At 41.6% G+C, this 14,815-nt stretch overlaps 1 protein-coding gene across 1 annotated transcript in view; it reads right to left on the reverse strand.

The window, feature by feature from the left end:
- Window positions 1-14,815, reverse strand: part of ECT2L (epithelial cell transforming 2 like) — a 176,587-nt gene that overhangs the window by 47,612 nt on the left and 114,160 nt on the right. Inside the window, exons 10-14 of the mRNA XM_069725941.1 lie at window positions 10,381-10,509; window positions 8,427-8,519; window positions 6,716-6,901; window positions 6,495-6,598; window positions 6,250-6,372 (exon numbers count right to left, since the gene is read on the reverse strand). Of these exons, the coding sequence (XP_069582042.1) occupies window positions 6,250-6,372; window positions 6,495-6,598; window positions 6,716-6,901; window positions 8,427-8,519; window positions 10,381-10,509 (635 nt within the window). The remainder of the gene's footprint in view (window positions 1-6,249; window positions 6,373-6,494; window positions 6,599-6,715; window positions 6,902-8,426; window positions 8,520-10,380; window positions 10,510-14,815) is intronic.

A 14,815-nucleotide genomic window follows, 5' to 3' on the forward strand; every position in this document is an offset into this window, starting at 1 on the left:
TGTGCTTACTCAGTGGAATGATTGTGCCCTGGCGGCAATTTTCAGAAAGGGTCTTTCTGAAGCCCTTAAGGATGTCATGGTGGGATTTCCCACGCCTGCTGGTCTGAATGAGTCCATGTCCTTGGCCATTCAGATCGATCGACGCTTGCGTGAGCGCAAAGCTGTGCACCATTTGGCGGTATTCTCTGAGCATAGGCCTGAGCCTATGCAGTGTGATAGGACTTTGACTAGAGCTGAACGGCAAGAACACAGACGTCGGAATGGGCTGTGTTTTTACTGTGGTGATTCCACTCATGCTATCTCCGATTGTCCTAAGCGCACTAAGCGGTTCGCTAGGTCTGCCACCATTAGTACGGTACAGTCTAAATTTCTTTTGTCCGTTACTCTGATTTGCTCTCTGTCGTCCTATTCTGTTATGGCATTTGTGGATTCAGGCGCTGCCCTGAATTTGATGGACTTGGAGTTTGCCAGGCGCTGTGGTTTTTTTCTTGGAGCCCTTGCAGTATCCTATTCCATTGAGAGGAATTGATGCTACGCCTTTGGCCAAGAATAAGCCTCAGTACTGGACTCAATTGACCATGTGCATGGCTCCTGCACATCAGGAGGATATTCGCTTTTTGGTGTTGCATAATCTGCATGATGTGGTCGTTTTGGGGTTGCCATGGCTACAGGTCCATAATCCAGTATTGGATTGGAAATCTATGTCTGTGTCTGGCTGGGGTTGTCAGGGGGTACATGGTGATGTTCCATTGCTGTCAATTTCGCCTTCCACTCCTTCTGAAGTCCCTGAGTTTTTGTCAGATTACCGGGATGTATTTTAAGAGCCCAAATCCGGTGCCTTACCTCCTCATAGGGATTGCGATTGTGCTATTAATTTGATTCCTGGTAGTAAGTTTCCTAAGGGCCGACTGTTTAATTTATCTGTGCCAGAGCACGCCGCTATGCGGAGTTATATAAAGGAATCCTTGGAGAAAGGTCATATTCGCCCGTCGTCATCACCGTTGGGAGCAGGGTTCTTTTTTGTGGCCAAGAAGGATGGCTCTTTGAGACCTTGTATTGATTACCGCCTTCTTAATAAGATCACAGTCAAATTTCAGTACCCTTTGCCGATGCTGTCTGATTTGTTTGCTTGGATTAAGGGGGCTAGTTGGTTCACCAAGATAGATCTTCGAGGGGCGTATAATCTTGTGCGAATTAAACAGGGCGATGAATGGAAAACAGCATTTAATACGCCCGAGGGCCATTTTGAGTACCTGGTTATGCCATTCGGGCTTTCTAATGCTCCATCTGTGTTTCAGTCCTTTATGCATGACATCTTCCGAGAGTACCTGGATAGATTCATGATTGTATATTTGGATGATATTTTGGTCTTTTCGGATGATTGGGAGTCTCATGTGAAGCAGGTCAGAATGGTGTTCCAGGTCCTTCGTGCGAATTCCTTGTTTGTGAAGGGGTCGAAATGTCTCTTTGGGGTTCAGAAGGTTTCATTTTTGGGTTTCATTTTTTCCCCTTCTACTATCGAGATGGACCCTGTTAAAGTTCAGGCCATTTATGATTGGACTCAGCCGACATCTGTGAAGAGCCTGCAGAAGTTCCTGGGCTTTGCTAATTTTTACCGTCGCTTCATCGCTAATTTTTCTAGTGTTGCTAAACCGTTGACTGATTTGACCAAGAAAGGTGCTGATGTGGTCAATTGGTCCTCTGCGGCTGTAGAGGCTTTTCAGGAGTTGAAGCATCATTTTTCTTCTGCCCCTGTGTTGTGCCAGCCAGATGTTTCGCTCCCGTTTCAGGTCGAGGTTGATGCTTCTGAGATTGGAGCAGGGGCTGTTTTGTCGCAAAGAAGTTCTGATGGCTCGGTGATGAAACCATGTGCCTTCTTTTCTAGAAAATTCTCGCCGGCTGAGCGCAATTATGATGTTGGCAATCGAGAGTTGTTGGCCATGAAGTGGGCATTTGAGGAGTGGCGACATTGGCTTGAAGGAGCCAAGCATCGCGTGGACGGATCACAAGAATTTGACTTATCTCGAGTCTGCCAAACGGTTGAATCCTAGACAGGCTCGATGGTTGCTGTTTTTCTCCCGTTTTGATTTTGTGGTTTCGTACCTTCCGGGCTCTAAGAATGTGAAGGCTGATGCCCTGTCAAGGAGTTTTGTGCCTGACTCTCCGGGTGTTCCTGAGCCGGCGGGTATTCTCAAAGAGGGGGTAATTTTGTCTGCCATCTCCCCTGATTTGCGGCGCGTGCTGCAGAAGTTTCAGGCTGATAGACCTGACCGTTGTCCAGCGGAGAAACTGTTTGTCCCTGATAGATGGACTAGTAGAGTTATCTCTGAGGTTCATTGTTCGGTGTTGGCGGGTCATCCTGGAATCTTTGGTACCAGAGATTTGGTGGCTAGATCCTTTTGGTGGCCTTCTTTGTCACGGGATGTGCGTTCTTTTGTGCAGTCCTGTGGGACTTGTGCTCGGGCTAAGCCCTGCTGTTCTCGTGGACAGTTTCCATCCAAAACACATAAAAAACTCTATTGTCTACAGCCAAGCCATCAGATACAGTCGTATATGTTCCAACCCCATGGATAGGTAAGAACACCTTGGTCACCTCAGAAAGGGCTACCATCCAAGAACAATTGAAAACCAGATCACAAGAGCCACTAGAATATCAAGGAATCACCTGCTACATTACAAAGCTAAAGAAGAAAATAACCGGGTACCTCTAGTAGTTACCTACAATCCAAATCTGGAGGTGCTAAGGGGAGCTGCACGGAAATTACAACCTTTACTACAAAAAGATGCCCGACTACAATCCATTTTTCCAGACCCCCACTACTGTGTTTTAGGCAGCCCCCAAATCTACGAAGCATCATTGTCAGAAGCTCCCTTTCCTCTCCAACAGCTGCAGGATCCTTTCCTTGCAACCAGAAAAAATGTAAAACCTGTCCATTTATAATGACCACGGACAAGATAAAGATCCCCAATTCACATCAGGACTACAAGATCCCAGGTACCTTCAGCTGCATCACATCTAATGTGGTGTACTTAATTATTTGTACTAAATGTCCAACTAGGGGTCTGTATGTTGGGGAGACAGGGCAAAAGCTGAGAACAAGGATAAATTCTCACTGCCATACAATAAAAGAAAAAAGAATGGATCTACCTGTGGCCAAACATTTTTGTATGCCTGATCATAGCACCATGGACCTGAAATTACTTGTATTGAAAGGTAGCTTCAAATCTCAGAGAGACAGGAGAATCTGGGAGTATAAACTTATGACAACCTTTGACACACTTAGTGCAGGAATGAATGTGTCGCATGGATTTCTGTCTTTTTAAATCAATTAAGGAATTTGCACTTCAGACCATGTGGGGTCATCATAACAGAACCAGACCCCAATCAGAGGACAATAAAACATTCACTCTCCCATAATGACAGTTCTGTGCTGTGTTGTGTATAAATATGTGATTCTTCAGAATTTGTTTTAGTCTGTGCCTGATGAAGAGACCTGTGTAGTCTCGAAGCTTGCAATTTGTTACCATCTTTTCAGTTAGCCATTAAAAGGTATCAACCACTGAAGACTCTCAATTCTAAATATTTTTCTATCTACTGGCTAACACGGTACCAAGATATTTATCTTTCCTGTATCTTTATGTAGTGTGGGGACCCGTTTTCTTCAGTGCCGCCATGTAACCATTTGCTTGTGAAAGAAAGGTTTTTCACTTTTTTAAACATTTGGTTTCTGACCTTCTATAACCATATATTTGCTGTTTCTGCTATTGGGTTTTCTAATTATTTCCAAATGGTCTGCCATTCACGTTCTAGCAGGTATATGTCACCATCTTCTATGCTAGATATCTGTCTTACTCTCCTTATGGTGTAATGAATAATATTTGCTTAGTCCAGATTCTGTTTCTCAAATTCCCGAATAGGGATACTTGAGAGTGAATTCTGCTCTTTTAGCACTTAGTGGCTCTATACTGTATATGGAGGCTTCAAACCATTCTAGGATAATCTGCACTAAAGGAGGTAAATAGCGCTATGTCCCTCCCGAGTCTCACTGTATAGTTTAACATTACAGCCACATATGAGGTATTGTTGTGCTGAGCAGAAATTTTGGGACAAATTTTGGTGTAATTTTTACCCACTTTCATGTGTGAAAATGTAAAATCTGGGACTAAAAGAAAATTTTGGTGGTAAAAATGTAGTTATTTTTGCTTTACTGCCCAATGGTATACAGTACAATTCCATGACACCTGTGGTGTCAATATGATTATTGCACTCCTAAATGAATTCATTGAGAGGTGTAGTTTGTAAAATGGGGTCACTTATGAGGGGTTTCTGCTGTTCTGGCACCTCGGAAACTCTCCAAATGCAACATCGCACCCTCAAACCAGTGCAGCAAAATCTGAACTCGAAAATGGTGCTTATTCCTTTCTGAGCTTTGCACTGTTCCTCAAAAGTACTTTTTGACCACATATAGGGTATCAGTGTACTCAGGAGAATTTGCACAACACATGTTGGGCTCCATTTTCTGCTGCTATCCTTGTTAAAATGAAAAATGGGGGCTACAACATAATTTTAGTGGGAAAAATATATTTGTCTTCATTTTCACAGACCAACGTTGTAAAATTCTGTGAAGCACCTGGGGAGTCAAGGTGCTCATCACATGTTTAGATAAATTCCTTGAGCGGTCTAGTTTCTAAAATGGCATCACTTGTTGGTTTTTCTACTGTTTAAGCACATCAGTGGCTCTCCAAACGCAACATGGTGTCCAATCTCGATTAGAGTAAATTTTGAGTTCAAAAAGTCACACAGTACTCCACATATGGGGTATTGGCATGCTCAGGTGACATTGCACAACAAGTTTTGGGGTCCATTTTCTCCTGCCACCCTTGTGAAAATAAAAACATTTGTGTCTAAAGCAACATTTTGCTGAAAAAAGTTAAATGTTCGTATTTTCCTTCGACATTGCAAATATTCCTGTGATACACTTGAAGAGTTAATAAACTTATTGAATGTTGTTTTGAGCACCTTGATGGGTGCAGTTTCTAGAATGTTATCATATAAGCCCCTCAAAGTCACTTCATGTGTGATGTGATCCCTAAAAAAATAAATTTCTCAATTTTGTTACAAAAATAAGAAAACTCTGGTCAACTTTTAACCCTTCGAACTTCCTGACAAAAAAAAATTATGCTTCAAAAATTGTGCTGCTGTAAATTAGACATGTTGGAATTGTTATTTATGAACTATTTTGTGTGACATAACGCTCTGGTTTAAGGGCATAAAAATTAAAAGTTTAAAAAATTGCAAAATTTTCAACATTTTCCATTTCTTTTCACAAATAAAGTCTTATTGAACACATTTTACCACTATCATGAAGTATAATATGTAACGATAAAAGTCTCAGAATCAGTGGAATCCATTAAAGCATTCCAGAGTTATTATCACATAAAGTGACACTGGCCAGAATTGTAAAATTTGGCTTGGTCACAAAGGTTAAAACAGGCTTCAGTGGTGAAGGGGTTATGGAAGCTAAAGTATGTTTCAGTTAGGTAAGCTATTAGACATCACAAGTTGGTTTCAGACAACTAAGGTAACACCAAACAATGGGATGGAATGGGGAGAGGAAGGCCATCAGAGTAGGGAACAAGGGATGGGTCATCTCCTGAGCTCCAACCTGTGCCTGTCCCTAGACTCCCCTAATGCCCTAAGCAGGTTCTTCCCCCCACCGCTGTATTGTGCTTAAACCCTGTTTGTCTCCTCACTATTCCCTGGCTAGTGCGCTGACCGGCAAGAACGCTAGCCTCACCACTGCAGATGGAGAACAACACAGGGAGAGAGACATCAATAAGACAGACAGAAAAATAAAAAATAGAACTTGACACTGTCCCCGCTGAAAAGCACCACACTGTTGAGAATATGGCGCCAGGACCACAAACTCCACAAACACAGCAGAAGCACGACTGCAACCAGAGAGTTAACTGATGCGTCAAATGACTATTTGACCAGCAAGGAAACTGACATTTAACCATTGCTGGCCTGAAAGGAAAAAACTACATTTAACTTACAGCGGAACCAGAGCTGTCACGAATCCAAACCTGAATAGTGACACTGGAGATATTTCACATATCAGGTAAACTCAGTGGTGAGGCACTTACCATCTTTACTACCAAATTAGGATTTTGAAATCATAGGTATAAATACATTTCTTGCACAGAGAGGTCTTCCATTGTTAGTGTCTATCTCTGGTAAGTCTTTACCTTCAAACATGCTGACAGTGTATCATCTATATTTCCCTCTGATAACAGCAGCTGATGCCTGATCTCTTTGTTTTTGCGACATTTCTTTAACAGACAAACAGAAAGGAACTCCAAAGGATGGTCCTGTAATTAAGATAAGAAAAAGAACAAGACAACCAAGATAAAACAACAAAGCATTATTCCTAGCTTCTTGAAGACTACCCATCTATAATTTGATCTCTTGCCATTTTATTGCATATACATACATTTTTCTCCTTAGAAAGTTCCACCAAAGCCTCAGTTAAAGCCTCACCAACCTCATGGTTGGTCAGCACCTTTACCATTGGCATTGCATCATACATGAACTGCCCTGCATTGAAAGAAAACATTATATTCATGATTCATACAGCCAGTGGAAGTATTCAAGCAGCTAAACATTAAGTATCTATGTCATATAGAAAATAATCTTATACCGCAGGCTAAATACCTATTATCTTTCCGGAGACATTCCTCTGAAGATCAGCTAGATACTTCTTCATTTGCTTCCTGACCACTTGTAGAGCCTCTTCGATTACGCCAGCTTGTCTACACCAGGCTTGTAGCTTCATATCAGTGAAGTATGTAAAAGGAGGAGATCCACTCTTTTGGGGGACAGGCAGCCATTCACTGAGGACTAATATTGATATATTAATGCTGGCAGAATACAGCACCATTACATTCTAGAAATGCACCAATGTTAGTAGTCTCCAATAGTATCTGGCATTTAAGTGAAAAATGTAGGGGCTGAGAGCTCCAGAACCAAAGTCATGGTAATACTAATCTAAAAAGAATCATGATATTTAAAGTGTTCCTTCAGATGCCATTATTCTATTATTCATTATCAAATCCTGTTTTATATTAGTCTCCTCATAATTAAAAAAAAAGACACCCAAGGAATACAATCCTTCCAATACAGGACATAACAGACATTCAATTACAATTCTATACATAGGCACCGAGTCACCATTTGTGCTTTATTTTAAGTCACTTACCTTTTTTGTCATGTGGTATTATTTGCCTATTTTTGTACCACATTTGTCAAAATTGCGCACGTTATTCATGAATTTGCCACAAAGTAAAATATGGTCTTTTTTTTTTTTACTTGAACAACTTTTCCAAACGTAAATGGGTGCACTTTTTACAAAATAGGGCAAAAATGTTGCCAAATGCTGGAGGTTTTAAAAATATACTAAGGGAACTAAAGTGTAGTTGCTCCAAATATTGTGACTTTTTAAAATGTTGCAATTGATGAATTAGGCAAAAACATCAGGCAAACACATATAAAATAGACTTAAAAGCATAAATAGTATAATGAATTGGGTGCAGACAAAAAAGGCGCGAACAGTCACAAAACTAGACAAAAAAAAGGATGCAAAAGCAATGATGAATCATGGCCATATACTAAAGGTATATATGTGCAAAAATATACATTATTGTGCAAAACAATGCTGCAAAGTAAGAATAGTTTAAAAAATCGAAGAATGAATAGTCTATTTCTATCAATTAGCAAAGTGAAGGAACAAAAGATATTGTTTTGAAGTCAAGGGGTGGTCACACCAAATATTAATTTGATTTAGATTTTCCTTTTTTTTAAATTCACTTTGCATTATGTTAATTGATAACAATAAACTATTAACATTTCATTTTTAAACCTTTATTACTTTGCAACATTTTTTCCACACCTGCCTAAAGCTTTTGCACAGTACTACACTGTACTAATAAGAGCCAATTTATAGTCCAAATTATTTAAAGAGGATTTTACCCTTCCAATGGAATGAAATATCAATACGCATGTTCATTACAAAATCAGCCAGATTTTTATGCCACAAGAACAGCTACTTTTTTATGCTAACAATTTTATTAAACCTTTATTGATGATTGTGAATTACGCTGAAATGGCTTTAGCTATGCTATTTGCATTCATTTGTAATTATTTTTCCCGGGATTATTGTAGATGTGGTTGGGAGAAAATAAACTATAGAGTACTAAAGACAAAATCTGAAACATACAAAGTGAGGAGTTATCTAGAATATCAGATTAATGTAGTACGAAGTAGAGGATTTTTCTTGTACCTCCAATATTGTGATTCAATGATCTTAGCTGTTCCTTCTTTTAATGCAACAAATGCCAACTGTTGAAAATTTCAGGCCAAAACTTACTATTATGGAAGGATCCTGTTGCAATTCCAGATGGGGACGAAAAGGGGACCCCAGCTATCTGAGAAAGATGCCCAAGAATTTCCATTCCAGATTCTGCAATGCAATGTAAAACATTAGGGCAGACTAGAATCTGTGCATGAGCCATGGTAGACTTTAGGGCACAGAACACGTGACGATGAGAAGCTATTAGAATAAGTGAAGATTGCATTGAAGATCCGATGTAATGTGTGCCCTTATATGTAAAAAAAAAAACAGCGTAAGAAAGCAAAATATACATTAACCCCTTCATGACCTTGGGATTTTTCGTTTTTCCGTGTTCGTTTTTCACTCCCCTCCTTCCCAGAGCCATAACTTTTTTATTTTTCCGTGAATTTGGCCATGTGAGGGCTTATTTTTTGCGGGACGAGTTGTACTTTTGAACGACATCATTGGTTTTAGCATGTCGTGTACTAGAAAACGGGAAAAAAATTCCAAGTGCGGTGAAATTGCAAAAAAAGTGCAATCCCACACTTGTTTTTTGTTTGGCTTATTTGCTAGGTTCACTAAATGCTAAAACTGACCTGCCATTATGATTCTCCAGGTCAGTACGAGTTCATAGACAACTAACATGACTAGGTTATTTTTTATCTAACTGGTGAAAAAAATTCCAAACTTTGCTAAAAAAAAAAAAAATTGCGCCATTTTCCGATACTCGTAGCGTCTCCATTTTTCATGATCTGGGGTCGGTTGAGGGCTTATTTTTTGCGTGCCGAGCTGGCGTTTTTAATTATAGCATTTTGGTGCAGATACGTTCTTTTGATCGCCCGTTATTGCATTTTAATGCAATGTCGCGGCGACCTAAAAAACGTAATTCTGGCGTTTCTAATTTTTTTCTCGCTATTGATAGATCGGGCGATTCTGAGCGTGGCGATACCAAATATGTGTAGATTTGATTTTTTTTTTTTTATTGATTTATTTTGATTGGGGCGAAAGGGGGGTGATTTAAACTTTTATATTTTTTTTATTTTTTTCACATTTTTTTTAACTTTTTTTTTTACTTTTGCCATGCTTCAATAGCCTCCATGGGAGGCTAGAAGCAGGCACAACGCGATCGGCTCTGCTACATAGCAGCGATCTGCTGATCGCTGCTATGTAGCAGAAATGGATGTGTGCTGTGAGCGCCGACCACAGGGTGGCGCTCACAGCCACCGGTGATCAGTAACCATAGAGGTCTCTAGGACCTCTATGGTTACCATCCTGACGCATCGCCGACCCCCGATCATGTGACGGGGGTCGGCGATGACGTCATTTCCGGCCGCCTGGCCGGAAGCGGTAGTTAAATGCCGCTGTCTGCGTTTGACAGCGGCATTTAACTAGTTAATAGGTGCGGGCAGATCGCGATTCTGCCCGCGCCTATTACGGGCACATGTCAGCTGTTCAAAACAGCTGACATGTCCCGGCTTTGATGCGGGCTCACCGCGGAGCCCTGCATCAAAGCAGGGGATCTGACCTCGGACGTACTATCCCGTCCGAGGTCAGATAGAGGTTAAACTAATGGAACTTACTATTGGTAGATGCTGGATTATTAGACAGTCACAGATGGGTAGATAAAAGCCAGTAGATGGATTTGGCCGACAATGTAATTCATATGATTGCACCGGACAACTGATCGTCGGAGGAGATGTCGATAGAGAATGTCCGATTTTTTCTCCCACAGATAAGCCACCAGCAGATATGTCTATCGGCAGCTCTTTCATAGAGAACACAGGGGTGCCCCCATGTGTGGGAGAGAGGTGTCTGAGATGGCTATTGGTCCAAGCATCGTTCCTCAGCATCTGATATGTATGGTCGGCTTTATTTCACAATTTATTACAAGTCGTTGTGATTACTTTAGGCTAGATATTTCACATATTGTTGATTTTTTTAGTTAAGTTTTAGTAATTACTATGACATGATTCAATCAAATCTGTCATACCTGAAGCTGCTAGTGGGACAAATATGTCAATATGGCCACCATCTCTCTCTGCCTGCACGCAGCTTCCTAGTTTCTCCCAAAACTCCCTAATGTCAGATCTCAGAACACTCTGGGAACTGATTCTTATGCCTGGTAAATAGAAATCAGAAAGAAATGATTGATTAGTAATGCTTTATCATATATGCACTCTCAGTACTAAAAGCCTTACATGCATTCAAGAGTGGATGCTGTTCTCTATACAATGGCCTTGATGAGATTTCACACTTTTTCCTTCCAAAGCCAGATACATTACAATCCATAGAATGTGACTATATGGCACATGGGGGTGCATGACAATCAGTCCAGAGGGGGCCGATGTAAAGGCTTAGGTCACGACCCATATTTGGATTCGTGGCAGCTCTAGTTTCTCTCTGTTTTAAATATAACTTTTTCCTTTCAGGACCAGCAGTGGTTAATATCTGTTTTCCCCCGCTGGCGATGAGCTGTAACTGCAGTGTGGCTAAGTCAGCTGATGTGGGTGGTGACCACTCCAATTATCCTTTAAATGGTCACCAGATACATCAGCTGACTGTCAGTGATAGAGCAATCTATGGTGACAAAGCCTGGAGGAAGGAGCTCGCTGGCTGCTGTGGTGTATCAGCTGGTTTTGTGAGCTCGCGATCCCGTTGCCTTTATTCTGCTGTGTGGTGCAGCAGAGGAAGTTGAAGCTAAGTTGTTTTTTTACCTCATCCCTTTCGTGTTTGTCACTGTCCCCTGTTTGGTATTATCTACAGTGGTGAGGCTAGCGCCCCTTGCCGGCCAGTGCACTAGCCGGGGCAGTGTTAGGTGACAGCGAGGGAAGAGGTTCCTGATGGTAGTGGTGAAAAGGACCCACTTAGGGCGCTAGGGAAGTGCCGTGAAAGGCTCAGGTTTGAGCTCAGGTGGTGACCATCTCCCATTTCCCTATCAGTTGGGCCTTCTTCTCCCCATTTCCATCTTGTTGCTAGTGTGTTGCACGTCTGCTGACCCAAGCCCCGTTGGGTCGTGTCACATCATCATCACAGCTGATTTCTGTGCTCTTAATCTGATAAGCAGTTGGATTTATATACCTAAATTGTACCAGTATTTTTCAGATAATGTTTCTGAACAAGCGGTTATATGTGTCCAAAAGGAACACAATTAATGTGTCTCGTAGCCTGCATTTTTTTTAACTCTCTGCACGATTTCTCTCTACTTTCTGATTTTCCTTTGGCTAGTGTGTCTCTGTGTAACACATGTCCATCAGCAGCAGTGTGGAGAACATTATGCAGCAGCACTGAGCAGTGTACAGTGGCATGTAAAAGTTCGGGCACCCCTGGTCAAAATTACTGTTATTGTGAACAATTAAGCAAGCTGAAGATCTATAAAAGGCCTAAAGTTAAAGATTCCTTTGTATTCTTGCCAAAAAATATGTGTATATATAAAAATATATATATACCGTATATACTTGAGTATAAGCCGACCCGAGTATAAGCCGACCCCCCTACTTTTGCCACAAAAAACTGGGAAAACTTATTGACTCGAGTATAAGCCTAGGGTAGGAAATGCAGCAGCTACCGGTGAATTTCAAAAATAAAAATAGATGCTCCATACCGTTCATTATTGCCCCATAAGATGCTCCATATAAAGCTGTGCCACATATAATGCTGCATACCGTTCAATATTGCCCCATAGATGCACTGTATAAAGCTGTGCCACATATAATGCTGCATACCGTTCATTATTGCCCCATAGATGCTCTGTATAAAGCTTTGCCACATATAATGCTCCATATTGTTCATTATTGCCCCATAGAAGCTCCATATAAAGCTGTGCCACATATATGCTCTGCACCGTTCATTATTGCCCCATAGATGTGCCATATAAAGCTGTGCCATATAGTGCTCTGCACTGTTCATTATTGCACCATAGATGTGCCATATAAAGTTGTGCCATATAGTGCTCTGCAACGTTCATTATTACCCCATAGATGCTCCTTATAAAGCTCTGCCATATAGTGCTCTGCACCGTTCATTATTGCCCCATAGATGCTCCTTATAAAGCTCTGCCATATAGTGCTCTGCACCGTTCATTTGTGCCCCATAGATGCTCCTTATAAAGCTCTGCCATATAGTGCTCTGCACCGTTCATTTGTGCCCCATAGATGCTCCTTATAAAGCTTAGCCATATAGTGCTCTGCACCGTTCATTTGTGCCACATAGATGCTCCTTATAAAGCTGTGCTACCGGTATATATAATGCTGCCTGTGGCTGCTGCAATAAAAAAAAAAATGCCATACTCACCTCTCTTGCTTGCAGCTCCCGGCGTCTCGTCCCGGCGTCTCTCCGCTCTGACTGATCAGGCAGAGGGCGCCGCGCACACTATATGCGTCATCGCGCCCTCTGACCTGCACAGTCAGTGTGAGAGACGCCGGGAAGATGGAGCGGCGCCCGGCGTGTGGAACAGGGATAGGTGAATATGCGATACTTACCTGCTCCCGGCTTCCCGCTCCTTCTCCTGGACAGCTGGTCTCCGGGTGCCGCAGCCTCTTCCTCTATCAATGGTCACCGTTACCGCTGATTAGAGAAATGAATATGCGGCTCCACCCCTATGGGAGTGGAGTCCATATTCATTTCTCTAATGAGCGGTCCCACGTGACCGCTGAACAGGGGAAGAATTGCGGCACCCGAAGACCGTGGGACTGCAGGGACAGCGCCAGGATCGCCGGGACTAGGTGAGTATGCCTCAGCCCTCTCTCCCCCTCACTCGCCGACCGTGACTCGAGTATAAGCCGAGAGGGGCACTTTCAGCCCAAAAATTTGGGCTGAAAATCTCGGCTTATACTCGAGTATATACGGTATATATATATAACAATCTAACATAGTAACATAGTAACATAGTTAGTAAGGCCGAAAAAAGACATTTGTCCATCCAGTTCAGCCTATATTCCATCATAATAAATCCCCAGATCTACGTCCTTCTACAGAACCTAATAATTGTATGATACAATATTGTTCTGCTCCAGGAAGACATCCAGGCCTCTCTTGAACCCCTCGACTGAGTTCGCCATCACCACCTCCTCAGGCAAGCAATTCCAGATTCTCACTGCCCTAACAGTAAAGAATCCTCTTCTATGTTGGTGGAAAAACCTTCTCTCCTCCAGACGCAAAGAATGCCCCCTTGTGCCCGTCACCTTCCTTGGTATAAACAGATCCTCAGCGAGATATTTGTATTGTCCCCTTATATACTTATACATGGTTATTAGATCGCCCCTCAGTCGTCTTTTTTCTAGACTAAATAATCCTAATTTCGCTAATCTATCTGGGTATTGTAGTTCTCCCATCCCCTTTATTAATTTTGTTGCCTTTTAATTTTGTTATCTTTTTAAGAATTACAAAAAGTAAAATGGGCCTTTGCAAAACATTAGGTACCCTGCATGGTTAATAACTAGTAGCACCCCATTTTGAAAGTATCACAGCTTGTAAATGCTTTTTGTAGCCAGCCAAGAGCTTTTCAATTCTTTTTTGAGGGATTTTCATCCATTCATCCTTGGGAAATTCTTCAAGTTCTGTGAGATTCCTGGGTCGTCTTGCATGCACTGATATTTTGAGGTCTAGCCACAGATTTTCAATGATCAAATTAGGGAACTATGAGGGACATTGTAAAACCTTCAGCTTGTGCCTATTGAGGTAGTCTATTTTAGGATCATTACCCATTTGTAGAAGCCATCCTCTTTTCATCTTCAGCTTTTTTTTTAACCAATGGTGTAATGTTTGCATCAAGAATTTGTTGAAATTTCATTGAATCCATTCTTCCCTCTACCCGTGAAATGTTCCCCGTGCCATTGGCTGCAACACAACCCCAAAGCATGATTGATCTACCCCCATGCTTAATGGTTGGCAAGATGTTCTATTCCTGAAATTCTGTGCCCTTAATTCTACACACATACCTTTTATCATTGTGGTCAAAGAATTCTATTTTAACTTCATTGGTCAATCAGGCTTGTTTAGATGTTCTTTTGCAAACTTCTAATGCTGGAGAGGTTTTCTTCTGTTGACACTTCCATGAAGTTTATATTTCTGCAAGTGTCTCTGAACACTAGAACAATGCACCACAACTCCAGAGCCTGCTAAATTTTTTTGAAGATCTTTTGCAGTCAAGCTGGGATTCTGATTTGCTTTTCTAGCAAGCCTACGAACACCTTTCACTGAAATGTTGCTTGGTCTTCCAGAAATTAACTTGACCTCCACTGTCCCTGTTAACTGCCATTTCTTAGTTACATTTCAAACTGAGGAAAGGGCAACTTGAAAACGCTTTGCTATCTGCTTATAGCCTTTTCCTGCTTTGTGGGCCTCCACCATTTTCATTTTCAGAGTGCTAAGCTGCTGCTTAGAAGAACCCATGGCTGCTGTTTTTTGGCACAAGGTCATAGGAGGCG

The sequence above is a fragment of the Ranitomeya imitator genome, chromosome 5, assembly GCF_032444005.1.
Source record: "Ranitomeya imitator isolate aRanImi1 chromosome 5, aRanImi1.pri, whole genome shotgun sequence".
In the NCBI taxonomy this organism is placed as follows: domain Eukaryota; kingdom Metazoa; phylum Chordata; class Amphibia; order Anura; family Dendrobatidae; genus Ranitomeya; species Ranitomeya imitator.